At 48.1% G+C, this 27580-nt stretch overlaps 2 protein-coding genes across 2 annotated transcripts in view; both read right to left on the bottom strand.

The window, feature by feature from the left end:
* LOC144093856 (acetylcholine receptor subunit alpha-like) overlaps nt 1-27580 on the bottom strand; it is a 165984-nt gene that overhangs the window by 83431 nt on the left and 54973 nt on the right. The gene's annotated exons all lie outside the window — the stretch shown is intronic.
* On the bottom strand, nt 16588-17941 carry LOC144094392 (uncharacterized). The gene has a single exon (XM_077628357.1). The coding sequence runs from the start codon at nt 17830-17832 to the stop codon at nt 16588-16590; it is 1245 nt and encodes a 414-aa protein (XP_077484483.1). The 5' UTR covers nt 17833-17941.

Genomic DNA, 27580 nt, shown 5'->3' with positions numbered 1-27580 from the left:
AATGACACTGGCAGTGACGAACAGGCCAAACCAGGCGCCTTTTGGGGTCTCACTAATTTCCGGTGAGCCGAGGGCTAGAACGTTAAGGAAGTAGTGGGCTACGTTAACGAGCACATGTTTAAGAACTTACTCACGGGGTCTGGGTTTCACTGAACGGTGCACCCCTCTCCGTGGGTGGGTCGTTGAACCGACCTCGCCGGGAATACTTGTTTGTAGGGGAGGAGGGCTGGGCTAGCTGTGTGCAAAGATTTCAAATTGTCGGAAAATGTAAGGAAAGAACGTCAAAAGCTTATCAATACTGCACGAGGCAGGATAGTGTAAGTAAGGAGGGTTATGATTGCCTGGGATATACACTAGGAGTTATAAAAGGTATATCTGAGTTAGCCAAGTAACGAGAAATGTAGTATTATTTTGTTTTGAGGTCGTGAATAAAAGAAAGGGTACCAGGCTTTTCGTTAAGACCTTCTTGAATAGTATTAAACTTGTGGACAAAATAGGATTCACGCTGTTCACGTTCTCGCCTGTTTTTGAAGCCCCCTTGAATAATTGTTACTTTTAGTTGGTCAAATGGGTGTCCTTCTGCGTTTACATGCTTGGATAGGGGAAGGTTTGGAAGAGACTTGGCGTGTGCCCGGTGATTGTTAAATCGAATGCGGAATGCAGTGTTTGTCTGTCCTATGTATTGCTGGTTACACAAAGTGCATTCAAGAAGGTAAATAATGTTTGATGAGTCGCAGTCAAAGTTACCGTTGATTGAATGCTGGAAAACTGACCTCGTACTAGTTGCGGAACACGTAGTCTGCATGTGCCTGCAAACTTTGCAGCGACCCTTACCACAGGGCTGGCATCCATATTTTGGGGTTTTGTGTTCCTTGGAGTGTACTAGGTGGTTCTGAATGTTTTTGGCGCGCCTGTAAATCACGCGGGGTGCGCATGTAAATATTTTCGATAGTCGTTGACTTTGCTGGAGAATGTTAAAGTGCTTATTAAGAATTCTGTTTATGTTCGGTGCGTTACTGTTAAATGTGAGGATAAGGTTTGTAGTGTAATCATTTCGGTTATCTATTTGGTGCCCCTGGAGTATTTGACTACGGTTAAGATTTGAAGCTCTGCTTATGGCGTCATCAATAAGGGAACGTGGATAGCGCTGTGCTAAGAGCACGTTGCGCATGTGTTCGGAGTTTTCATGAAAGTCTAGGTCGTTAGAGCAGATTCTTCGAAAACGATGGGCCTGCGAATAAGGGATGCTGGTTTTGCAGTGACGGGGATGGGCGCTTTGAAAATGTAGATATTTTTGTGAGTCGGTTGGTTTTCTATAAACGGTTGTACTAACTGACCCCTTGTCCACCAGAATGTCAACATCAAGAAAATTGATTTGACTGGCTGAGTAGGTGTGCGTAAACTTTATGTTTGGGTGCACGGAGTTGAAACTGTCAATGAAATGGATAAGTTGTTGTTCTGTGTTTGTCCATATTATAAAAATATCATCCAAATAGCGCTTGTAAAAGTACGGCTGAATTGGACAAGAAGAAAGAAATTTTGACTCTATATGATGCATGAAGATATTGGCATAATTTGGGGCCATTCTTGTCCCCATAGCGGTGCCACTTACTTGCAGATAATATTGAAGATCAAATTCGAAGCTATTATATTCTAACACAATTTTGGCTAGTGTTCCTAACACGTTTGGGCTTGGAGATTCATGAGGTTTCTGCTGTTCATATGATTCTAAAAGGGCTGCAATGCCGTCGGCATGGGGAATGTTTGTGTATAAAAATGTTACATCCATGGTCACAAGAAAGGCTCCTTCTGGTAATGTTATATTGTCTATCTGGCGGAGAAAGTGGTTTGTATCTTTGATGTAGGATGGATGTGTGGCTGGAATGTGGCTAATTAGTGTGTCAATGTACTTTGATATTGGTTCTGTGAGAGTGCCGATTCCTGAAATTATTGGCCGTCCAGGAATACCGGCTTTATGTAATTTAGGGAGCATGTAGAAACGCCCAGGAGAAGGATGGGTAGCCGTGAGTGCCTTGCATAGTTTCGGGGAGATTTCATTGCGTTTTGTGAGGTCGAGGAGAATGTCAGATATAGCTTTTGAGTGCTCGTCGGTGGGGTCACCACGCAGTTGTTTATAAAAATGGTTGTCAGAAAGCTGTCGGATGCCTTCTGCTATATAGTCATCCCTGTTCAAGATAACAATGCCTCCGCCCTTATCAGCTGGCTTTATGACGATGTCGGTACGGTTGCTGAGCGCCTCGAGAGCAGTACGTTCTCCTTTAGGAAGATTGTCTGGTCCTAACCTGCGGTTCTTAAAATTTTCAACAATGTCATTTTGAACTGCCTTAATATAGATATCCAAGTGTTTTTCCCGCCCGATGTTGGGAGTCCAATTTTGGTTTGCTGAGTGGAAGTCCGTGTTTTGGTGGGGGTTTTCGGGCTTATCAAAGAAGTATTCTCTCAGGCGAAGTTTTCTGGCGAAGTCGTCCTTTGGAAATTCCCCGTCGAGAGCCCAACTACCGCCATCATCGGGGACTCTCAAGTGAAATATTTACATCAGCACTTTGATCCTGCAATCCCGCACACCCCAGCATTTATCTGCCAACCTGGTGCCAAAATTGAAGACATCCCCAACCTCCTGGATTGGGTACCACGAGGTGTGTCGGACATCGTCCTTCACGTCGGAAGCAACGACGTCGCAATCATGGATGCCGCCACCGCCGCAGACCGGTACGTGCAACTAATACATCAAATCAGAATAGGAAGACCGGATATTATTAACATTTTTGCAACGCTCGTGCTTCCTCGGGCTCCAAACTTGCGAAGGAACTCAACCAACAGGCCTCAAGTGGTAAATATCAACCAGAAGGCCCAGACCTTTAATGCCCTTCTTGTCGACATCTGCCGACGAGAGCAGAACACCTTCTTCGTAGACCACCAAATGGAAATATTCCACCCTAGCACAGTTCTGTCTGCAGATGGCGTGCACCCCAGCTTCGGTGGAGTCTCGCTGCTGTCATGGAATATCTATAATTTACTCCTCCGAATTCGCCACCTCACATTGGGGCAATGGAGAGACTACGCTCCACAACATCCACAGCCTCGGCAGCAGCAAAATTCGATGAGTACTCCAGAGCCTCGAACATTTGCACAAGTCGTAGGCCAAAAAGCTATTTCTACTAGACAAGCAGCAGCCAGCCGTCCAGACATCACCACCAGGCCACCACTCACCTCCCGGACATCGAGGGAACACTGCAGCGCCACACTAAAACAGCCACCCCAGACCACCAGTGGCACAGCAGCAGCACATTCCCCTACAGCAAGCACCTCAGCCGAGGCGAGCACATCAAACAAGCCATCGTGTCGAGAGGCAAGCCCGAAGAGAGGTATGCAACCGAGGCGGAAACCTGCCGTGGATTCTGCACCAGAACAGCAACCCATCACCAGCAGCCCGTCATATAACTGTGGACTGATCCCCAGCACACCTGTTTTATCATATGACCTCCGGAAGCGTTGTGGTTCCGCCCAGCGAGTGCGCCGGGACTGATACACAGGCCGCGTGAGTACTCCGCCTCCCTTGTTCTCATATCACCGGCAGCAATGTTTCAAATCTTCAGCTTTTCATAAATTACGAAAAATAATTGATAAGCGGCTTAGACATGACCTTCATGTTAAAACCTTAAAAACGTACCTTCGGGCTAATATCGTACCGAAAGGTCTACAAGTGAAGCTGATACCATCAATGAATAATCTATCAGAAGGAGACAAAAAGCAATGGAACGACATATTAAAATCAGCTTCCCTAGAGTTGCTCAAACTCACAATACGGCACTCTGAGAAAGCTTCGGTGATACTAGGAACAGAGAAGCGTCGGGCTCGGAATAATCTTCTTGTTTCCGCGCTGGAGGCCGAGGAACTAGAACGTTTCAGAACAAAAAAAAACTTCAGAAATTGGCATAATCAAAATTAGAAAATTTACACGGGACAAAGTTCCCCATGACGAATGGATGAAAGAAGTACTAAGTGCGGTTGGATCAAATTCTCCCAACCCCGATATCGCTCAGTCAAAGGTCAGCCAAGGGCAAACACTCTCAAAACAGGGCCATCACAGTGTAGACAACATCACCAATCTATCTCTAACATCGCTCACAGAGTATGAGCGAGCCGTCCTATCTAGAGGGCTGACTTTTTGCCCCCGCACAGGCAAATTCAATGAATTCCAACTCCTGAAAGATCTTGACGACTTCGCCAGAAAACTTCGCCTGAGAGAATACTTCTTTGATAAGCCCGAAAACCCCCACCAAAACACGGACTTCCACTCAGCAAACCAAAATTGGACTCCCAACATCGGGCGGGAAAAACACTTGGATATCTATATTAAGGCAGTTCAAAATGACATTGTTGAAAATTTTAAGAACCGCAGGTTAGGACCAGACAATCTTCCTAAAAGAGAACGTACTGCTCTCGAAGCGCTCAGCAACCGTACCGACATCGTCATAAAGCCAGCTGATAAGGGCGGAGGCATTGTTATCTTGAACAGGGATGACTATATAGCAGAAGGCATCCGACAGCTTTCTGACAACCATTTTTATAAACAACTGCATGGCGACCCCACCGACGAGCACTCAAAAGCTATATCTGACATTCTCCTCGACCTCACAAAACGCAATGAAATCTCCCCGAAACTATGCAAGGCACTCACGGCTACCCATCCTTCTCCTGGGCGTTTCTACATGCTCCCTAAATTACATAAAGCCGGTATTCCTGGACGGCCAATAATTTCAGGAATCGGCACTCTCACAGAACCAATATCAAAGTACATTGACATACTAATTAGCCACATTCCAGCCACACATCCATCCTACATCAAAGATACAAACCACTTTCTCCGCCAGATAGACAATATAACATTACCAGAAGGAGCCTTTCTTGTGACCATGGATGTAACATCTTTATACACAAACATTCCCCATGCCGACGGCATTGCAGCCCTTTTAGAATCTTATGAACAGCAGAAACCTCATGAATCTCCAAGCCCAAACGTGTTAGGAACACTAGCCAAAATTGTGTTAGAATATAATAGCTTCGAACTTGATCTTCAATATTATCTGCAAGTAAGTGGCACCGCTATGGGGACAAGAATGGCCCCAAATTATGCCAATATCTTCATGCATCATATAGAGTCAAAATTTCTTTCTTCTTGTCCAATTCAGCCGTACTTTTACAAGCGCTATTTGGATGATATTTTTATAATATAGACAAACACAGAACAACAACTTATCCATTTCATTGACAGTTTCAACTCCGTGCACCCAAACATAAAGTTTACGCACACCTACTCAGCCAGTCAAATCAATTTTCTTGATGTTGACATTCTGGTGGACAAGGGGTCAGTTAGTACAACCGTTTATAGAAAACCAACCGACTCACAAAAATATCTACATGTTCAAAGCGCCCATCCCCGTCACTGCAAAACCAGCATCCCTTATTCGCAGGCCCATCGTTTTCGAAGAATCTGCTCTAACGACCTAGACTTTCATGAAAACTCCGAACACATGCGCAACGTGCTCTTAGCACAGCGCTATCCACGTTCCCTTATTGATGACGCCATAAGCAGAGCTTCAAATCTTAACCGTAGTCAAATACTCCAGGGGCACCAAATAGATAACCGAAATGATTACACTACAAACCTTATCCTCACATTTAACAGTAACGCACCGAACATAAACAGAATTCTTAATAAGCACTTTAACATTCTCCAGCAAAGTCAACGACTATCGAAAATATTTACATGCGCACCCCGCGTGATTTACAGGCGCGCCAAAAACATTCAGAACCACCTAGTACACTCCAAGGAACACAAAACCCCAAAATATGGATGCCAGCCCTGTGGTAAGGGTCGCTGCAAAGTTTGCAGGCACATGCAGACTACGTGTTCCGCAACTAGTACGAGGTCAGTTTTCCAGCATTCAATCAACGGTAACTTTGACTGCGACTCATCAAACATTATTTACCTTCTTGAATGCACTTTGTGTAACCAGCAATACATAGGACAGACAAACACTGCATTCCGCATTCGATTTAACAATCACCGGGCACACGCCAAGTCTCTTCCAAACCTTCCCCTATCCAAGCATGTAAACGCAGAAGGACACCCATTTGACCAACTAAAAGTAACAATTATTCAAGGGGGCTTCAAAAACAGGCGAGAACGTGAACAGCGTGAATCCTATTTTGTCCACAAGTTTAATACTATTCAAGAAGGTCTTAACGAAAAGCCTGGTACCCTTTCTTTTATTCACGACCTCAAAACAAAATAATACTACATTTCTCGTTACTTGGCTAACTCAGATATACCTTTTATAACTCCTAGTGTATATCCCAGGCAATCATAACCCTCCTTACTTACACTATCCTGCCTCGTGCAGTATTGATAAGCTTTTGACGTTCTTTCCTTACATTTTCCGACAATTTGAAATCTTTGCACACAGCTAGCCCAGCCCTCCTCCCCTACAAACAAGTATTCCCGGCGAGGTCGGTTCAACGACCCACCCACGGAGAGGGGTGCACCGTTCAGTGAAACCCAGACCCCGTGAGTAAGTTCTTAAACATGTGCTCGTTAACGTAGCCCACTACTTCCTTAACGTTCTAGCCCTCGGCTCACCGGAAATTAGTGAGACCCCAAAAGGCGCCTGGTTTGGCCTGTTCGTCACTGCCAGTGTCATTTGCGCAGCGGCTCCTCTTTGGCCACGCATCTGCAGCGGCGCCCTTTGTGTTTGTGCATTTTGTTTGTGTGTTTTGTTTGCACGTTTTGCTTTCGTACGCCGTGCTGCCCATGTCCCCCGCACCGTCTTCCTCTCCCTTTCTCTCGTTTCGCCATCTCCTTTTGTAGCCCACCCTTCCTTACTATACTAGTTTTCCCCCCTTCCTCCCCCAATATTGTCCCTGTCTGCTTCCCGCACCCACCTCTGTATTTTTTATTTTTTTTTCAATTTTTGGAACCGTTGTTGCTATTTGCGTGTTACACTCCTTTCTCCCTGCTCTTGAGCTCACAAACTTAAAACGTCCATCTGACGCGAGACCACTACAGTCCTGAAGAAGACCGCACCGTGGTCGAAACGTTGATAAATAAAAGTGTCTTTGTAGAAGTGCCCACTTCTCTTAAATCTTTATTCTGCGGAGCCAACGCAACCTACGTTCGCAACATATATATATATATATATATATATATATATATATATATATATATATATATATATATATATATATATATATATTCATTTCGTGGTTTTATACCGTATCTCGGCCACACGCAATCATGGCCCTAATATGACAGGTATTAAGGCCGTATAGGAAAGGTACCCTTAATATGGCAAGCGTCCTCATTACCAACCGCTTGACTTACCAGCTTCCTTATCAATTGCTCACCGAAAGGCAACAAGACAAAGCTGATGCGCTTATTAGAAAGGCGGCCAACTCAGCACTCCGCCTACCACAAGCAGTAAGCACAAACCACTTATTCGCACCGAGTACCTACAGTCCTAACACAGAACTAATCGAAGCCTTTACGAAGCAACCAGATACTACGACTAACCCGCACAGAAACCGGACAACACCTCCTACTCCCCCCCCCCCCCCTCTTTGCTGACCTTCCCGAAACTATCAGTCAGCCCACCTGAAATCCAGGGCCAACTGCGCATCAAACCTATACCCATAAATATGAACCCCAAGCTAAACAAGGGCCGACGACAGGCCAGAGCTGAATATGTAGCAACTTTGCTGTGTCGCCTGTGGCTTGGTGTAGCTTTCACCAACCATTACTCTTCCTTAATTGGAATAGCTGATAGCGCTGCATGTGCCATCTACGGGTGTGACGACACTATAGCCCACATTCTTTGTGAATTCCCTGCCTACAGCTCCGAAAGGCAGTCTCTCGGCCGTGCAATGGAGCATCTAGATCCACGGCCACTGACGGAAATGAAGATTCTCGGCCACTGTTCGTGGCAATCGTCTGCGGTGAAGGCCTCCAAGGCACTGATCCGCTTCTTGAGAACTTGTGGCCAGCACGATAAGCTGTGACTTTGCCTAACGCTTGCTGACTTTGCAAAGTGACTTCAATATCTTCTTTTCATTATCTTTTGTCCTCTCACCCCTTTCCCCCCGCGCAGGGCAGAAAACCGGTTGTTCTTGTTGTGGTTGTTGTCCACATGCTATGGCACATGCCCACATAGGGGGATTGGCCAACAATTGGGGGGCACGGACAGTTTTTGAGGTAAATAATTCTTGGACGAAATTAAAATGAATGGTAAGGACGGAAGAAGTAAACAAAAAATAACACTGGAATGAAACGGGAAGTGCAGAACGCACGCAGGAGATCGAGACTGATGTTTATAGCCGAGTAGTTAAATGATAATGATAATTGTAAGAATAAAAATAATATAAATAATATAAATATAATATAAATTAAACTATAAATATTATAATAACAAACCTCCCTGCCTTTCCTCTTCATCTTCCTCCTCCTTTTTACACCAAACAGCACAGAAGCAGACCAGACATCCTGTACGTGGAATCAGCTCAACACACCCTACCAGACTATTATACCGCTGCCGCCGCTTTCGTGGATGGCACTATCAAGACTGCAACCACCCTCCACGCCAACAACAATAAAACAATAAGGAGGCTGAGGGCATGGCCATCGTATACACACTACACGAGATACACGCTACACGAGATCCTAGAATCGCGGAAACCTGCACCGACTCCCAAGGTGCGTACTGACAATACCCGCAAAGCAATATCACACCAAACTTACCCGACGAATTTTCGCATCAAGACACTCGCTCACCCAATAGTTTAGTTTATGGGGGTTTAACATCCCAAAGCGACACAGGCCATGAGGAACTTAACCAAGAGATAATCCTCATGTGGGAACCTGGGCATGCCTTGATCCCCGGTAATTAGCGCGTTCATGCGCTGGCCTGAGAAATATCCATTCAGGCCCCGGAAGATCGGACACCCAAAGCCTCGCAGGAAACCTCGGAGGCACTGCTCACATACCACCAGACCACCACTCATTACAAAAACAGCCACTTCACCTTCCCACCAGGTCACCATGCACTAGATTCAAAATACAGTGCGGTCTGGAGGCAACTGTCGACAAACTGCTACAACACACCTTACCTCCTTCAGCGCTACCACCCTACCTTGTCCCTGCCACGCTGCTGAACATGTGGGGCGGCCAAGGGCTGCGTTCAAGGCGGCGTTAAAGGTCTATTACAACGACGAAATCAATTGGACTAACCACGGCGACCACGAATACAAAGAATGCTCACAAAAGGCGATGGGATTTGTAGTCGCGGGCTCCTTTCTCAATCGTCTAAGACCCCCAGAGAAAGCCGAGCGCCTGACCGGGACTGTCTCTGGTACCCATCTGAGAAAAGTTGGTTGTGTTTTAGCTCTGGTTAAACCTGGAGTGACGTGATAGCTACAGCTGTCAAAGTGGAACTTGCTGAGTTGAATTGCAAAGTCAGTCCTTCGCCGCTCCGTTTCACGGGGCGCTCCTTCATCTTCGTGCCACTTCACACGGCGCATGCGCACAGCTGTGGCAGCTCGGTATCGCCGGCGCGCCGCGCCGCCGGCAGCTGCAGCTGCTCTGCACCACGTGGCTGGTCCCGTGATTAACCAGGTGATGAACCACGTGATCAGCCACGGCGCCGCGCCGCCACCAGGTCCTCCGCACCACGTGACCAACCACGTGACAGCGTGGCGGCGCAGCCACAGGGTGGCGGCGCCGCCGTCGAAATGCTACCGTAATGTAGATATCGCTACAAAAACCGACTGGGTAGGCTGGCGGTTGCGGGAGTAGAGCCCGCAACCTCCCGCAGCCGAGGCGGGCGCTCTACCTTAATGCCACTGCTGCAGTCACACTGCGGGCACTCTTATACAGTCCCTCTGGGAATGCCTCCAACCTATGGGAGTACCTGCCCCACTCAAACCATTCTCCTCCTCATGGGAGGCCGCTCTGCGAGTTGCTCAACCAGACAGCCAAACATGGCTAGTGGACGTGAACTCCAGAGCCGTGGACTCTTGGACAAGTAGGAGCCCACCCTTCGGAGCCTTCATTTATTTTTTGCTTCAAAATAAAGTTGTTACCACCACTGATGCCATAACAGCTAGGTTTTTGTTCTAACTTCTACAGCCGAGTTCTCCCGGGAAAAAACAACAACAAACATGTCCTGCACTGCAGGCAAGGATAGAGACATGAGGGACTCTTTATGACGTACAGTCTTGGTCAAAATTCTCAGCGTTCAGCTGCAGCGAAATGAATGTTCCTAGAATGCTCCGTGTAGTGGATCATTCAAAACGCAAGCCAAGCAGGAAGCTTCTATACTGTAAGAAGAAACCTTCTACTAGCATTTCAAGGTCATTCGGCCTTTATTAGTGCCCTAATGGCTCTGTTATGCGGCTGAAGTGACTTTTCGGTGACTTGTGGCCTGCTTCAAATCTACGTCATAACGAGCAAGCTCTCGCGTCCATTCATTACTTTAACTTTTACCTGCCACCTTGGGCTGGTTCTGATGACATCACAAAGTTGGCGGTTGTGATGATATCAAAAAGGCGGTCGCCATTTCCGGCTGCACAGACCCTTCCAGTTCTAACTCATTAATGACTACGTTGCATTTCTCAAGACTCCATTGATATTGCAGAAGAACCGACAACTGAGCGAGTTGGTGTATCATTGAAGAACTAAAAACACCGCCGCGACGACAGACAAGAAAGAAGGACAGCGTTTGTCCTTCTTCTTTCTGGTCGGGCACCGTGGTGTTGTTTTTAGTTCTTCAACAATGCATTGATATTATCATCGTCACTGCAGTTTACGTCAGTCCATCTGTCAGTCCACGTTATCTTCATCAGTGCGGTCCACGTGTCCCACTCCGAACTGCTGAGAACGTCTCCAATTGACCGCGGGCCCTGCAAACCACGAGTCTGTTGTGCACAGACCACACATATACCGGCCGCCTTCCGACCCTTCCCTCTGTCACGCAGAAACTATATAAGCCGCGCTGAGCGGCGCCAACGCTTCGTATTTCGTCTCGGGTAATTGACCGCAAGAGTCCGCTATTACGGCGTCGCTGCATCATCATTAGGCGGAACCAAGCCCTTTGGTCGATGGCGCCACTACGCTCGCCCACCGCTGTCAAGAGCTGCGCTGACTGCCAGCGCCTCTGCTGGACTCGCCTTTAACGGTGCGGCGCAGCGGATCAGCGGGAACCTCTGCCTAACACGGTTACGAGCATTAGCCGAGCACGCATCGCATTCGCAGTATGTATACAGCGGCCCTAACTTGCACTCTCCCCACCGTTTCGCTGCTCGTCTGCTAGACCCATTGTGTGTATACTGGCTGACGCTAGCGGTGTCTGAAGGTGCGAACGGCACTGCACAACACTTCATTCTGAAGCTTTTGTTTGCGCTGCGTAACCGTTACGAGCTGTACATAGCGTCTGGGTAACGGGTTTGCAACGTATGCTGCTACAACTTCAACAAATGCAAAGTGTACACAAAGTGGAGACTACACACCTATTAGCTGCTTGACTACGCGCTGGAAATAAGCGCAGGAACGGATAATGGCCCGTGCATGTGTACTTGAGGCAAGACCCGAAACCGTGAGAAGCGTTTAGGCTGCATGCTTCTTGATGTTTTCTATCCTTGTAAACACAGTGTATTACGCTCGTAGACAGACATTCAGGTCATGTGTCTGGTGAGGCCATGTGACCGATGTCGCATCGTTAAAAGAAGAAGACGAGAACGAAGACGCCAAAAACGAAAAATAAATGAAATCAAAAAGATATTGATAAGTGATCAATGAGCGTAATTCGTAATGGCGACCGCTCACGCATTTCTGTCGCGTCACCGAAGTGAGCATCATTTAGTTTTTTTGTTTTTTTTTAGTCCGTTGTGTACAAGCAAAGTCTGCCGCGTTTGCATTAATTTTTCTTGCTGCAAAAAGGAAGCACCCGACATTGTGCTTAAACGTGCACAGGGTGCGCGGGTGTAGAACCTATAGTGTTATCGGTAGGAGAAATGAAATTACTTGCGTACGGGCGCATGATTGTGAGGAGGTGTTGTTACCTGTTTATTCTCTGTGATGTTCGTTTAGTTCTTTCTTTTTGTAAAGAATACTGGATGTGCACACATGCCATACCGGCCAGGAGGAGCGATGAGAGAGAGAAGGCACAGAGAGAAAGGATAAGCGACTGCCATTACAGTAATGGACAAAATAATATCTAGATTTCATTTTTATGTGGATTTTTTTCTTGAATTTCGCAGCAGCGCCTCTGCGCTGCATCTGTCGTGAAACTTCGGCGTGCAAATATTATGCGAAGTTGCTGACCCATCCTCGCATAAAGTGACACACATTTCTAATGTCACGCCGCAGCTAGAAGAATTTTAGATTATTGCCCTTAAATTGTCACGACAGTGTAAAAACCTCACTTTAGGGCGTCACTATATCTCGAAAGTGTTCTGAACACGGCCAGCTGTTCCAAGAAATGATATTCTGTGGCAACGCTTTAGGTTGGCTTGCTGCTCGCATTTCATTAGCGACGGAACAAAGTGGTCTGGGATGATCACATTAAGAAGAGTCTTAAGCAATAGAGAATTGAAAGCCCCCATGAAGGTCGTCTCGAAAGCAATTGGCTATGACAGCGGAGCGAACGGTGAGAAGCTAACCCCATCTATCTACAATATTTGGGCAAGAGTTTCTTCTTATTTCAGAACCAGAACGACAGCACCAGCAATAAAAGGAAATGTCACGCATAAATTATTGCTAATAGCCTTTAAAATATATGGTTTTGAAAGGGGGTTTAATAGCTCAGGCACCACCAGAACCAGGAAGGCAGAACCAGGCGCAGAACGAGGCCTTCTAGGCGTCCGCGGTTATTCTAGAGCCCGGCAGCAGCACGCGCTCAGCGATAGCACTGCCGCTACCTCGTTGTCACATCTTCGTCTTTACAATGGCCCCCGGGGATGAAAGGAGCCATCCTGGCGACTCAAGGCGTAGTGCAGATCAAGGGGTCATGATAAGGCTTGAGGCGACTGACATGCACCGTTTCACGGCCACGACGGCGAAGGTCAGAGGAGGGTGTCAGTGGTTCGACGACATAGTTCACAGGGGAAGGTTGAGAAAGAACACGGTAAGGGCCTTGATATTTGGCTTGGAATTTGGACGACAGGCCAGGAGAGCCAGCAGGGATCCAGAGCCAGACAAGTGAGCCGGGGGAAAGGGGTACGTGAGTTTGACTACCGGAATCCCGACGCTCTTTTTGTCGATTCTGGTCAGCGGACGTGAGGGAACGGGCGAGCTGGCGGCATTCCTCGGCATACTTGGCAATTTCAGAAGCAGTTGCGCAGTCAGATGCATCAAGATGGTAGGGAAGAATCGTGTTAAGCATGCTTGTAGGTTCGCGGCCGTAAAGAAGAAAGAACGGAGAATAGCCTGTGGTGGACTGGACGGCGGTATTATATGCGTAGGTGACGAACGGAAGAACGAGGTCCCAGTTGGAATGGTCGGGACTGATATACATGGTGAGCATGTCACCGAGTGTCCGGTTAAACCGTTCGGTGAGGCCGTTGGTCTGAGGATGGTACGCTGTGCAGGTTCTGTGAACGATGCGGCACTCTTGCAGAAGCACCTGGACAACCTCGGATAAAAACACACGGCCGCGGTCGCTCAGAAGCTCACGAGGGGCGCCGTGGCGGAGAATGAGCTGGTGGAGAATGAAGAAGGCCACGTCTCGCGCTGTAGCCGCCGGAAGAGCCTCTGTTTCAGCATAGCGCGTGAGATGGTCGATGGCGACTATAACCCAACGGTGACCTGAAGGGGTAGAGGGCAGGGGCCCGTAAAGGTCGATGCCGACGCGATCAAAGGGACGGGCAGGGCAAGGTAATGGCTGCGATGGGCCAGAAAGGCGCTGTGACGGAGACTTGCGGCGTTGGCACGCAATGCATGAGTGAATGTACTTGCGTAAAAATCTGTACATTCCACGCCAGTAGTACCGGTGCCGAAGTCGAGTGTAGGTTTTCAAAACACCAGCATGAGCAGTCTGGGGGTCGGCATGGACAGAGGCGCAGACTTCAGCTCGTAGTTGGCGAGGGATGACGAGGAGCCATTTTCGACCGTCGGGCATGTAATTGCGACGATAGAGGAGACCGTCATGCAGAGTGAAGTGGCGGGCTTGTCGCCGAAGTGAGCGAGAGGCAGCTGCCGTAGGGGGCCCAGACAGATGGTGCACGAGAGATGTAATCCAGGGGTCCTTGCGCTGTTCCACAAGCATGTTTACCGGGCGCAACGAGGACAGCTCGGAGTCAATGCTCGAGATGGTCGCAGTGTCGGAAGGCAGCGGAGACCGGGAGAGGGCGTCAGCGTCAGAGTGCTTACGGCCAGAGCGATAGACGACTCGAATGTCGTACTCCTGGAGGCGCAGAGCCCAGCGGCCAAGGCGACCCGATGGATCCTTCAACGATGACAGCCAGCACAAAGCGTGATGATCGGTGACTACGTCGAAGGGGTGGCCGTAGAGGTATGGTCGGAATTTGGTTATCGCCCACAAAATGGTCAAGCATTCTTTTTCTGTGATCTCGGCCTTGGACAGCGTGCGGCTCGCATAGGCGACAACGTATTCTGGAAATCCAGGTATTCGCTGGGCGAGCACAGCACCAATGCCCACGCCGCTAGCATCCGTGTGTACTTCTGTCGGGACGTTAGGGTCGTAATGGCGAAGGATGGGAGGTGAAGTAAGGAGGCGACGTAGGGTAACAAAAGTTTCATCGCACTCAGGGGACCATGACGACAAGGAGTTCTGGGCTTGAAGCCGCGTGAAATGCGAAATGATTGTAGCGAAATTTCGGATGAAGCGGCGAAAGTAGGAACAGAGGCCAATGAAACTCCGCAGTCCTTTGAGAGTAGAGGGCTTTGGAAAGTCGGCAACAGCGCGAGGCTTTGCCGGATCCGGAAGGATGCCCGCTTTGGATACGACATGGCCGAGTACGGTCAGTTGGCGAGCGCCGAAGTGGCATTTCTTCAAATTTAGTTGCAGGCCGACGGCGGTGAGGCAGGTCAACACTTGGCGCAGACGAGTCAGATGTGTGGAGAAGTCGGCCGTGAAAACAACGATGTCGTCGAGGTAGCAAAGACACGTATTCCAGCGCAAGCCGCGCAAGACGTTATCCACCATGCGTTCGAATGTTGCGGGGGCATTACAAAGACCAAATGGCATGACGTTAAATTCGCATAGTCCGTCGGGCGTGACGAAAGCAGTTTTTTCACGATCGCATTTGGACATGGGGATTTGCCAGTATCCAGAACGCAGATCCAGGGACGAAAAGAATTCCGCACCTTGCAGACAATCGAGGGCGTCATCGATGCGTGGTAGAGGATAAACGTCTTTCCTAGTTATTGTGTTTAGGCGGCGATAATCCACACAGAATCTTATGGAGCCATCTTTCTTTCGAACCAGCACGACCGGGGATGACCAAGGGCTGTGCGACGGCTGTATAATCCCACGCTCGAGCATGTCGTCCACTTGCTCGTTGAGGACTCGACGCTCTGTCGCTGACACGCGATATGGGCGCTGTCGCAGAGGTGGATGGGAGCCGGTATCGATGGTATCGTGGACATGTGATGAACGCCCGAGGGGAGACTGGCACGCGTCAAACGATGAACGAAATTGGTGTAACAGGTGGAACAGCTGGTCACGGTAGGGAGAAGTGAGATCTTGATCGATGGCGCTATACAGAATGTCAGAGGGCGGTGGGGGTGACAGGGGAACAGGAGTAAGAGAGTCCAGCGATGGCGGGAGGGCAGTTTCTCGGTCGTCGTCAAGTTGCAGAAGTTCAGCCGGTTCGTCGATTCACCATGAATCAGTGTCACTGGAGATGAGAGAGGGTTGTTGACGAGCATGGCTGTCGTTCCGAAGGTCACCGTGAGGACAGCGAAGGGTAGCGGCATGTTCTTGCGGCGAAGAAATAACTCCGAGGGGGTAAAGAGTACAGTTACAGCAGGTTGGTTGCGTGGTGAGGCGCACGAGAGGGATACAAGGACAGAGGAATTTGCCGGGAGCTCGACATCGTGAGACAGGTGTACTTTGGCCGGATATTCAGGAGACGGTGCGGCCGGGTAGGCGTTGGGCAGGGCAGAGAAAGTAACTTCGGCGCGGCCACAATCGACGACGGCGGAGTGCTCAGAAAGAAAGTCCCATCCTAGAATTACGTCATGGGAGCAAGAGGAGAGGATCAGGAATTGAATGATGTACCAGACGTCTTGAATAACGACTCGCGCGGTGCAGGTTGCGAGCGGCTCGACCTGTTCGGCGGTAGCAGTGCGAAGAGAAACTCCCGAAAATGGCGTCATGACTTTCTTCAGTTTTCGACAAAATTTCGCGTCCATAATTGAGACAGCAGCTCCGGTGTCCACGAGAGCACAGGTTGCAACACCTTCGACAAAAACATCAATAACGTTTGTTAGTGAGAGCAGAGGCCTTGTAGAGTTCCCAGGGGGCGCAGCTCTTGCCTCGGGAACTGCGCTCATTAGTTTTCCGCAGCGGAAGGGCTGGCCCGACGGCGCATAGGAGATAGGGAACGGCGCCGCGGAGAAGAGGAACGATGAGAGGTGGCAGCCTGGCGGTTGGTGGAGAAGGCAGGAGGCAATGGGTCCGCTTGCACGCGGGGCGGCTGTATGTAAGACCCATACGCAGATGGTGGCAGGATGTCAGCAGGCGAAGAAGGACGTCTGCGGCAGTAGCGGGCTACATGGCCGGCGAAGCCGCAGGCAAAGCAAATAGGCCTATTGTCGCGAGTACGCCACAAACGACCGTAGTGCGAGACTGCCGGCGTGAAGCGAGGCGACGGTTGTGCCACCTGAGCCCGATACGAGAAATCAGGCGGGGGCGTCGAAGGTGGCGGCGCTTGAGTGGCGTCTTGAAAAGGGCTCAAGGGATGGGATGGTGGTCTGGCAAGAACGTCGGCGTACGTAAGAGGGGCAGCCACAGGTTGCTGGGGCAGGGGTGGCAGTGCCTCCGCGACTTGGGCTCGGATCGTCTGCTGAAGGGTGGGAGACAGCGCTGGCGGGGGGTTCCGAACTCCAGAGATGAGCGCTAGTCGGCGTGCGATTTCCTCTCGAATGAACTTCTGAATGTCATGCCTGAGCTGCTGCCCTCCTGCGGTCTCGACATCAGCGGACAGGACGTCGGCAGGCTGTACGGTGCGACGAGTGAGGACGCGTTGCTTGCGGAGCTCCTCGTAGCTCTGGCACAAGCTGATGACGCAGGCCACGGTGGCCGGCTGCTTGGCTAGAAGCATTTGGAACGCATCTTCATCGATACCCTTCATGATATTTTGGATGTTATCAGCCTCGGTCATATCGCTGTTCACGCGCTTGCAAAGATCCACCACGTCCTGAATATAACTAGTAAATGTCTCGCCAGGCTGCTGAGCCCGTTCGCGTAAGCGCTGTTCGGCGCGAAGTTTGCGCACGCCAGGACGGCCAAATACCTCAGTGAAGCTCGTCTTGAACGTGGACCATGTGGCGACATCGGCTTCGTGGTTACGGAACCAGAGGTTGGCGACATCAGCCAGGTAAAAGATGACGTTGTTTAGTTTCATGGCGTCGTCCCAGCGGTTGTGCGTGCTGACCCGCTCGTAGGAAGCCAGCCAGTCCTCGACGTCAGAGTCGCCGAGCCCACTGAAGACAGCCGGGTCCCGTTGTCGAGGTGTGCCGGAGCAGACAAGCGGAGCAGCTGGTGGCTGGGGAGCCAGGGGGGCGTTATTCGGCATTGCTGACGTTACAGTGCCGCTGCGGAGCTCCAGGACGGGATCAGGAGCAACCTCCACCACTTGAAAGGGGGTTTAATAGTTCAGGCACCACCAGAACCAGGAAGGCAGAACCAGGCGCAGAACGAGGCCTTCTAGGCGTCTTCCGCGGTTATTCTAGAGCCCGGCAGCTGCACGCGCTCAGCGATAGCACTGCCGCTACCTCGTTGTCACATCTTCGTCTTTACAGTTTAAGGATGTAACGTTCCATTCTTCCAACTAGTGCAGTAGGGCAATTACTATCCACATGAAGTGTTGGTCTACCCTTTTAACACTCCTTGAATAAAAGCGAAGGTGTGCAAACCACGAAATGCACGCTGTACGTCAGACGCCTGCCAGCAGTGCTCATTTGGGGGCACATGTGAGCAGCTGCAAATTTTGTTTGTATACATATCCTTTCGATCTTTTAATTTCTTACCCTTATAACTGGCGAGAGATCTCGCTATTCTTTGAAGGCACCCATACGCTCCAATCAACTCCGATAGCTGTAAGAGACAAAAAGATTGAGCCAAAACATTAAAAAAGAATCAAGCAAATAAAAAAACGAAGTTGCCGACTTGTATTGTGCAAATAGGTGTCTGCCACTAAACATGATGCGAGCGAAGACTATGTATACGCACTAATTATTGTGCTTCAGTGTATTATCTCCTTTAGTAATAGCTAAGTCTCAGATAGCACTGGCAGCACCTTGTGTAGATGTCGCGATGAACCCTCAAATCCTTCAACTCTGAAGAACGTCCTCATTATGTCAAGGAAAAAAGCGCCGTATAACAGAGCGCTTAGAAACGACCCCAAAGCAGATCGTGCCGCGTCACAGTATTTTACGTCGTGCATAATCGAAAGCGAACGTTCCTGTGTGTTATTTCTGAATTTCGTGATGTCGCAAATATAATAAACAGGTTTATGAATAAAGTATGTACGATTAGAAAGCCCCTGATAGCAAAAAAAATGAACCACTTAAGTTCTTCACTGCGTATATTAACATAAAACGGCGAAAGGTGTGTTTTGTTCAGACAGTATACTCACGTTTACTATTGGCCTGACAGTGCAGTCAGCCACGAATGAAATGTAAGCAAGCATATGCCGTGTTTTTATACTATGTAGGGACAAATTATTTTACAACCTGTTTATAACTGTGCACTTCTTTGGACTTTCCGTCTAGAAATATGAATCAGGCAAGTTGTACACTGCACCCGAGGCTACACAGGTAAAATATTTTGTTTCATTCAGAGGCACTGCTTGCGTTTTATTCCGGCTTGACTGCGCATGACATGCAAGAGCAAACAAGCACCCAGAGACGTATAGCCATACCCTGAGGCAACCCTTAGCAATCAACCACACTTGCCTTACCAATGTACTGCGCGGTCAGGAGCATTGCACAACACATAAGAACGCACCACTGCTAGCGTCAAAAGACAAACCGCAGGTATCAGCCCTCAGGGCGAAACTCATCACAGGCCCACCGTAAATTTTCTCTTTTTGTTTTTGCGTACTTCAAACTAGTGCACATATTACCTTGCATTTCGAATAAGCTGGGTCGCTAGGGACGGCTTCAAGACGGAAAGTTAGGTTTCCCAACTCTAAACACGCCTGTGATAGCAGCGACACGGACATCCGCTTATCATCCCAGGCCCTAAGCCTTGGTTGTTTCGACCGGTGATGTTATAACAAGTTCTTGCGTAACGCATGCGACCAAAGGGTAAGTGGTAGCAGCAATAACTCAGGAGCAACTATCAAGCAAGGACAAGCAGAGCGATGTGGGTTGGCCCACCCACGCAGGCACATGCACTATATAGGTATATACGTGCGCTTATTCCCCCTCCCCTTTCTCGTCCCTTTAATCTTTTCCCTCAGGACATGGTTCAGTCGTCGTCCTGCCAATACCTTCCTTAATCCGCTCATGCCTTGTACGTAACCCGACCGCAGTATTGCGATCCCGCCAGGGCACTCTCAAAGCAACACCACCACCACAAGCTCGTGGCTGGTGAACGTAGCTGACAACCTCTATACTTAGAAAAATAAGCTAACCGAAGGGGACGTTTGATTACAGAGCTTTAGTGCTATGATGACAGCGTATTTCGGTAACGTTATATGTGAACATTGTGCCTTTTTTTATACTGTTTGAGGTTGCGATGGAAGGAAGTGTTTTTCGCCCGAGAAGCCCAGCCGATTATCGCTCAAATTTCTGTGAGATGGTAACGATACTGTTTGTTTACGACAGCGATCTAGCGGGGTCAACACCAGTTCTAAATCTCATTAAATGCGATGTCGGATGGTACTTTCACTGCCTCATCAAAGGGGGCCCGGCTTACACGCACAACAAAAAAGAGGGAGAAGAGGCTGCCTATAATCATTTCTCATGCCTTAATGAATGTCTTAAATCGGAGAAGTTAAAGTGCGCCCTCGCTGAAACCATTTCTCAAGTCCTCAGGAATGCCTTAATACGACAAAAAAGGGCTTCGCTTATAATCATTTCTCAAACCCTAATGATTGTCTTCAAAGAACAAAACAAATAGGTATTTTCCTATAATCATTTCTCAAGCCCCAAGAAATGCCTTAAAATCGAAATAAAGGAATAAATAACGTTGCTTTGTTACGCACAGCTCACGCCACACGGCAACGGCATCGAACAGAGTAATTAAATACACAGGATTGCGCGCGCCCGCAGCGTTGCACGAATCTTCATACGCGTCTTTATGCACCTTTTTAAGGCCATTTTGCCCCCAAATGTGCGGCTGGAAAGGCCTGAAGCCTATTGTTCTGCGACTCTATCATGTCAACGGCAGAAACGACACAAAATCCTTCCTAATCACCCCCCCCCCCCCCCCCTTTGCTTGTTGGCATGCAGGGCCGTTATGGGCTGTCGGCAGGGAGTTTGGGCTCAGCGCAGCCGTCAACGCCATTCAGAAACGAACTCGCCCTTTGTTGCAATGCGCGAGGCTGTAGTGTCAGCTCAGTATGCAACCTGATCACCTGTTTGCCGAACTGAAAAGCAAAACAAAACAAAGTCATTGCGAGCGTGTTCGTACTGCGCATACGTGAAGCTGGCATAACTAGCATCACCGCTGCATCATTAATTCTTCTCCACAGCTCGTCGCGCTGCACACTACTTGCTAAATCGAGCCCGGGCGACTCACTAGCGGCACCATCGTTTCTCACATCAAGAGCAGACTTTTAAAGACCTTTAAAAGAGCAGAACATTGTAAATGAATTAACTCGCTTCTTTTCTTTCCCAACCTACAAGACAATTTTAATTTCTATGGCGAAGCTGAACACTTCCAGGGCGGGCTCAGGCTGTCCTGTCCTAAATGAAGTATGCACCCAGAGATCTGGCTACTCGACACGGTGCCGTTTTAATGCCTGATTAATTGACTGCTGCTCCCAAGTGCAAAAGCAAGCTGCAGCAAGAGCTTATCCTCTTCGCAGAATTCAGGAAAAAGAGAAAGAGTCGAAGCGAGGTGAAGAAGCACGATGGCTCAAGCTTCGCGGAAAACTAGAGTGGTTGCGAAATTAAGCACCGACACACATAAACCCAATCCTCTTCCTCGTGTCATGCTAATTAAGCTTCTGTATGTAAGGTAGCATGCCAGGGTTTTAGGTATTGCAGTCTACGTGAAACTACCTGCATTAGTTCCCTTTTTCCTCCTGCTACTCCTCCTGCAATACTACACGTCACACGTGCTTAGTGCCTTATCTATTGTTCCCAGTTCTCATCAGGTTATTTGCGCATGGTATCTTTGTTCGGAGTTCGCGGTGTTCGTTCGCTCAGCAGCACATCTATTGTTGCCGAGGCGGCTTCAGAGAGCGTGAAAATGGATTTCAGCCTTTGGCGCATCGAAGTCTTCACCTCTCTTCTGAGAAGAATTGGCGCTGCGGCTTTCACCATAGAGCTTATGGATCGATATCTGGCGGTGTTCCGTGGTCGCATGCTTGTTTGAAACACGAACTTGCGATTTTGATCACGAAAAAAAACTCTTTTGTTCACCTGAAGTTCAGAGGCTGGATTCACGGTAAAGTAGCAACTTCCGCTGAGTGGCGCTCAGCCGTCTTCATGCTTATGCTAAAAGAGCGTTCCGTTATTCTGTGCACTTTCTTCGTCGAATATCTACAACAAGCGAAGATAAGTTTTAAGCACGCTGAAATGATTGCCTTCGAGTGCGGCTTGGCCTTGTTACTCGGGAACGGCAGGAGAAGCCGCATATCCGCCTACATCCCGACGCCATCAGCTCTCGCCACTCCGCCTTTGTCACTGGCGTATAGCCTAACCCAAGGCTCACTTAATGAGATGAAAAAAGGAGTTCTGGCCTTCATCAGGGGATTCTACACCGGGACCTTCATATATCTGTCTATTCGTCGTGACTTATCCAATAGCGTTTTCATTCCTGGGGCACTTCATTCTTCGGCTCCGACAATATCAAACCTAGAATCAACGAAAAAACCGCATGACATAGGCGGCGATGCTTATAATTGCTCTGAGCTGCATAAAATAGGTGCACTGAGAACAAACCCACATTTTCACTGCCAAAATCTCCCCATAGCTTCTCTCGCGGTGTTTGTACATGCGCTATCTGGAGTGCAGATAATGTCCTATTCAGTTGAGCGGGTGCGCTCTTTAGAGCCGCAGACAGAGCTGCGTGGTATTAAGGAAGCAGTTCTGGTATCTCTTGCGGAAGATAGTGCCAGATGACGGCTTATCTTTACCGACTCTGAAAGAGGCTTAAAAAAGCCTCTTAGCGTGTTCATAAAATATAACCGCCCCTCCTCAAGCTCCAATGCTATTGGGTACCCGTATCGCTTTCACACTTTTGCTGTCCACTTTGTAACTTTGTCGCAGATTTGAGCGCAGTTCAGTATTTTGGGAAATGAAAAGGCATATCATGAGGTAAAAGGTCTTTAGTACTAGAATTACAGGATAATACTATTTTCAAAAATTGGACGCCTTAGGAACGCAAAAATGCAGTGATAAACAAGGGGCTCGCATCTGTAGACTATCGCCTCATTCGGCTTCCAAATAGTCTTCCGCATCTACTTAATCCCCACACATTCTCTGTGGAGGACATTTTTACGAAAACTTATCGGTATCAAGCTATCGTTACTGTTTGGAACAAGTAAACAGTTCAAAATTGTGACTTCGATTCTGTGGAAAGAGTGCAGCGCATTTTTTTGGATCGTCCATCATCTATAAACGAACCAAGATGTTGCGACTTTAAAATGAGCGAATTTTTGTGAATACCGCAAAAAAAAAAAAGATATGCATTAAGTCTCTTGCTCTGTTGTTCAAAGCAGCCTCAAGCGATCTGCTTTTTTGTTCGCATGTCTGTTTAAATGAACTTTAGGTTTTTCTTGTACCAAGATTTGAAAGGTACACACTCCAAATATGTGTTCACAAGCTACTGTCAGGCATTTTGCTCGCCTTGAAGTCGTCTCTGCACTTTTTAAACGCGACAGCGTTAAAGGACCTGTTACGCAGAAAATGCGGCGTCGGCGTTGTGAGAGAAAAATCACGAGCATGACTCCTGCAGGTGATGCCCAGTGAGGAACCTAGGAGGCGGGTGGGCCACCTAGGTCTCGTGACTTTGCGGCGTCACCGCAACCTGCCCACCGGATAGTGTGCAAACTGCCCACCGTGGTAGGTGGCAGTTAAATTAATGATGGGATGAGCAACCTGGGGCCCACCACTGGGAGCACCCGCCATCGCAGGGCAGTGGCGCATCGCTTAACCACTGCACCACTGCGCCAATAGGGGGGGGTATGAGGACTCCCAGGGATCTATGAATATACAGTAGAGAGTGACCTTCCGCATATATGGGAATGAACCCACCACGCTATGGCGTCATAGCCTTAAGGCGGAGCTTAAATGTCCCCTACAATTTTTTTCTCCTGGCTTACTTCCCTCAAACCCCTTCCACTACCCAAGCACCAGACACTTTGCCGTGTAACTTCTTTCATGCGATATAACCGAGTGACTGTGATGGACAGTGTAGCTCTCACACAGTTCGCTCTCCTAGCCAGTAGCAACGGTGTTTGCTGATGTCATTACTGAGGGGTGATATTCGTGATCGGTGGCCACTATTACCCACTACAAGAGGACTAAGCGCAGAATGAGACTTTTCTTTACCTTTTATAAAAAAAAATTAAAGCAGCAGTCAGCACTCAAAGAGCATCCTTAGAGTTGATTCGATTATGGTCCAGTAGATGGTCCTTAGCACCGCTGCCAAGATGCGATGTCGCGTAGTTCTTAAAGACGTATGGAAACTGTCTTGTTGACCCATGCCAATTCTGCTAGCAAGTCCACTATCGTAGAGGACTCATCATTACACGTGGATTGGGTGATACGTATCGCTACAGAAACCGCTGATATGGAAAAGTGTGCACTTTTCTGTTGACGCGAGAATGAAACCGAGCCATTTGTGACTGAAAGTAAGCCGCTTTGATAAAATTTTTGGCATTTTTCATACGCACATTTTCATGTTTCGCCTAGTGGATCTTCTTGACGATGGCTTGGTCTTGGGGAATGAAGGCGCAATGGGGCCACTTCATTAAAAATTCTTTCACCTCCTCTTGACGGATCAAATCTTATAGGGCAGCCTTTGGGGTCAGCTTTTGACCTTTTTTCTCAATTTCCTTGCACCAGCCACTGACCAAGTAGAAGGTTCTATTTCCTGTCATCTTTCGTGCTGACCTATTTTTGAACGAGGTCGGTAATGAGACGCCAATAGGGTTCGTTTTAACCACTGCGTTGGCACAATTTTTATGCCTCGCACGCTTTTACTTTTTATTTCTTGCCACATTGTTGCCTGCCACATCAGGCCACACTACGCTTGTTTCACATGGGATGTGAATGCTCTTCCATCAGATCAGCACCATTGAAACCCTGCGCGGAGTCAAGTAATACATGCTCCGGTTTCATCTTTGCCTTTCAGTGGTACTACATGCATTTATTGAGTTATGCATAAATTAGTGAGAGCTTGAGTGGCAACGTACGAGCGGGAGAAATTTGCGCCAACTGAATTCAGCGGCGGCAGGCACCAGACAATGTGCAAAATTCCACTCTTTTTGATGAGCACCGAAGAAATTAAGCTACTGGCACAGACTTCGCGGTTTCGTTGCCGGCAGACCACATATTTTAAAATCGCCAGTGAGACATTTGCACGCCCAGCATATAATTTTTTCCCATCAAACATTACCACTTGTAATAGCCAGCAAAACTAACCGTCAACGAACACAAACTGGCTTGAAACGGTGTTGCCCAATCATCTTTTAGAGGCATAGCAAACAAACAAAACAAAAAAGAAACGCAGACTATAAGCGCTGTACTGCAACGCAGAGACTAAGTCGTTCCACTTCGATTTAGAGTCTCATAAGACTGCTCTAAACGCAGACGAGAGTCACCAGGAAATTCAGTTAGCAATTATGTATTATGCGTTTGCTTTTTCTTCCTGATTTTAAGATTTTCATGTTGATGTTTTCGTATCCTCCAAAGCCGAATCATTCAGAGTCATCCATAAACCACGTTACTATCTGTAAATGTGTCAAGAAAACGCATGCCCCACAGGCGCGTAGGCTAGTCACTCGTTTCTGGATCAGGAGAGATGCTCCAAAGCTGTAATTCGGCGCCGACCCCTGTCGGGGTGGCCGTTAGCGCGAGGAAAGGTTCCGGCACACGGCAGCGCGTTCAAACAGCCTCGGCCGACTCACTTGTGTGTCGCCCTGGCCCGATCGCTACCGAACGCGCTCATTGCAAAGCAAATTGAATAGAACTGCGAGTACAATATTGATCCCGAGATGTTAGTGCTGCCCTTCCTCCCTCCGCTTCCTCCGCAAAAAAAAAAAATCGATGGAATTTCCTACACCCCAGCTCCCATCTACATCTGGACCGCGGAGCTTGTCTTGGTTCCAGTCTGCAGTCGAAGACACGTTCGACATGCGTGTCACCATTCCAAGTACGTGTTAAAGAAGTTCAGTCAGTCTGTTTACTCCTTGTTTGGAGGTTGGCGACTAGAAGTCTATTTGCATCGAACCAGAATGAGATGCCTTAGAAGTGAAGAAATTTTATAAAGCCTGCCTTAAAAGGGCGTCGCTCGAGGGCCCGTTCAGTGTGACTGATTGGTCGGTTAACACATGTTAGCAAGTTCATTCCCGCGGGAACATTCGTAACTGGAGCTGCCATCTAGGAACATTTGACGATATACCGGAGGATTCTTTCTAACTTTTAAACATTTATACCTTAAAAACAACGAGAGATACTCCGGTGTGGTCTGTGCAGTTCAAGTGTACAGGAAAACAGACGTTGTGCAGGTGATACACATAAACTAAAAGCCGATTATTTTAAATAAAGAACAAATCGGCTTTTTAATACCTGGTGTAAGTGCGCAAGTTTATACTACGAACTTGAAGTCCGTCAACCTCAAATGAGAGCCCAGTTTTTTAATTTCCTGAATTGGAGCTGTGGTTAAAAATATCGAGTGCCAAAAATACGTTTGTGTAAGTACGTTGAGTTGGCTTTTTGGCATGAAACATTTCCACAATGGCGTCGCTGCACGCGCTATCATTGTCGAACTCATGTTTTCTACTTCAACATCAGAAAATACACAAAATCCATCTGTATTCTTTGCATTATAAATGCGCGCGGGGCCGTCTTGTACAAGTGCAATGCAGAGAAGTAACCTCAAAGTGCTTAAAGAAAGCGTATTTTTGATGCTCGATATTTTGAACCAAAATTCCAATTTAGAAATTAAGAAACTAGACTCGCCTTCCTTGTTGATGCCCTTCAATTTTTCAATATAACCTTGTGCCCTAAAACCGAAAATTGAAAAATTGAGGACCTATATTAAATTTATTAATCGTGCTTTAGTTAAGTGCCATCGCGTACTTAATGTAAGCTTTGCCGTAAAATACAAATGCCCAGACCGCACCGGCGCATATCTCAGAGCTTTTCAAGTAAGAATCTGCAAATGTTAAAAAATAGCACCAGGTATGTTCTTTTACTATAATACCACTTTGTGTTACGCTTCGACTACACTAGAGCAGGTGAAAAGCCGTTAATATCTTGGTGTTACTGTTCGTTGTTCGTGTAAACGCAGCGCGGTCTATAGGTATGGTATATAGACTTCGCTATCTTCTAGCCACGTGGTTCAAGAAAAAAATCTGTTTTTAACTTGTTCATTCACCTTTCAAATACTGCTTATTAGCTTGGGGCACCTGTGGACGAACTGACATGGAAAAATTGCTATCGCTCCAACGTAAAGCGGTTCGATTATTGGTGTCCTCTAAAAGCTATAGACATCAGCGCAGGCGACCTAATGAAGCAGCTTGCCATACCACTTGTTGCAAGATCCTATAGTACCAGGTTATGTACGCCTTAAGGTATGCAGCAAAATAGCAGGAAACTGCAATAGCTTCTGTATTCAATACTTTAGCAGAGATACGAGTTACTTTTTGCGAAGAACCTCAGTTGTAGTCCAGTCCCCGTACCAATTATGGAAAGGAAACTGTGGAGTATCAAATCATGCTCATCTGTAACGCTCACTGTGAAGTTCGCTGACCTTTCCGCGAACTAGTCGGTCTCGTGTTCGCAAGGAAGGCGGCACAAGTGTGGTCGGAAGTGGTTGTATTGTGATCAGTGCGTCGCCAACAAAGGGACCCGTCCCGTCCCTGCCTCCTTTTGCAGCGGACGTCCTTGTTTACTTCGAGGCATCACGGGCATAAGTCG

This window comes from Amblyomma americanum, chromosome 6 (genome assembly GCF_052857255.1).
Source record: "Amblyomma americanum isolate KBUSLIRL-KWMA chromosome 6, ASM5285725v1, whole genome shotgun sequence".
Classification (NCBI taxonomy): domain Eukaryota; kingdom Metazoa; phylum Arthropoda; class Arachnida; order Ixodida; family Ixodidae; genus Amblyomma; species Amblyomma americanum.
This window is presented reverse-complemented; position numbering and strand designations above follow the sequence as displayed.

Bases quoted from the DNA above. Each gene is read 5' to 3' on its own strand.
- LOC144094392 (XM_077628357.1), bottom strand. From the start codon at position 17,832: ATGCCGAATAACGCCCCCCTGGCTCCCCAGCCACCAGCTGCTCCGCTT.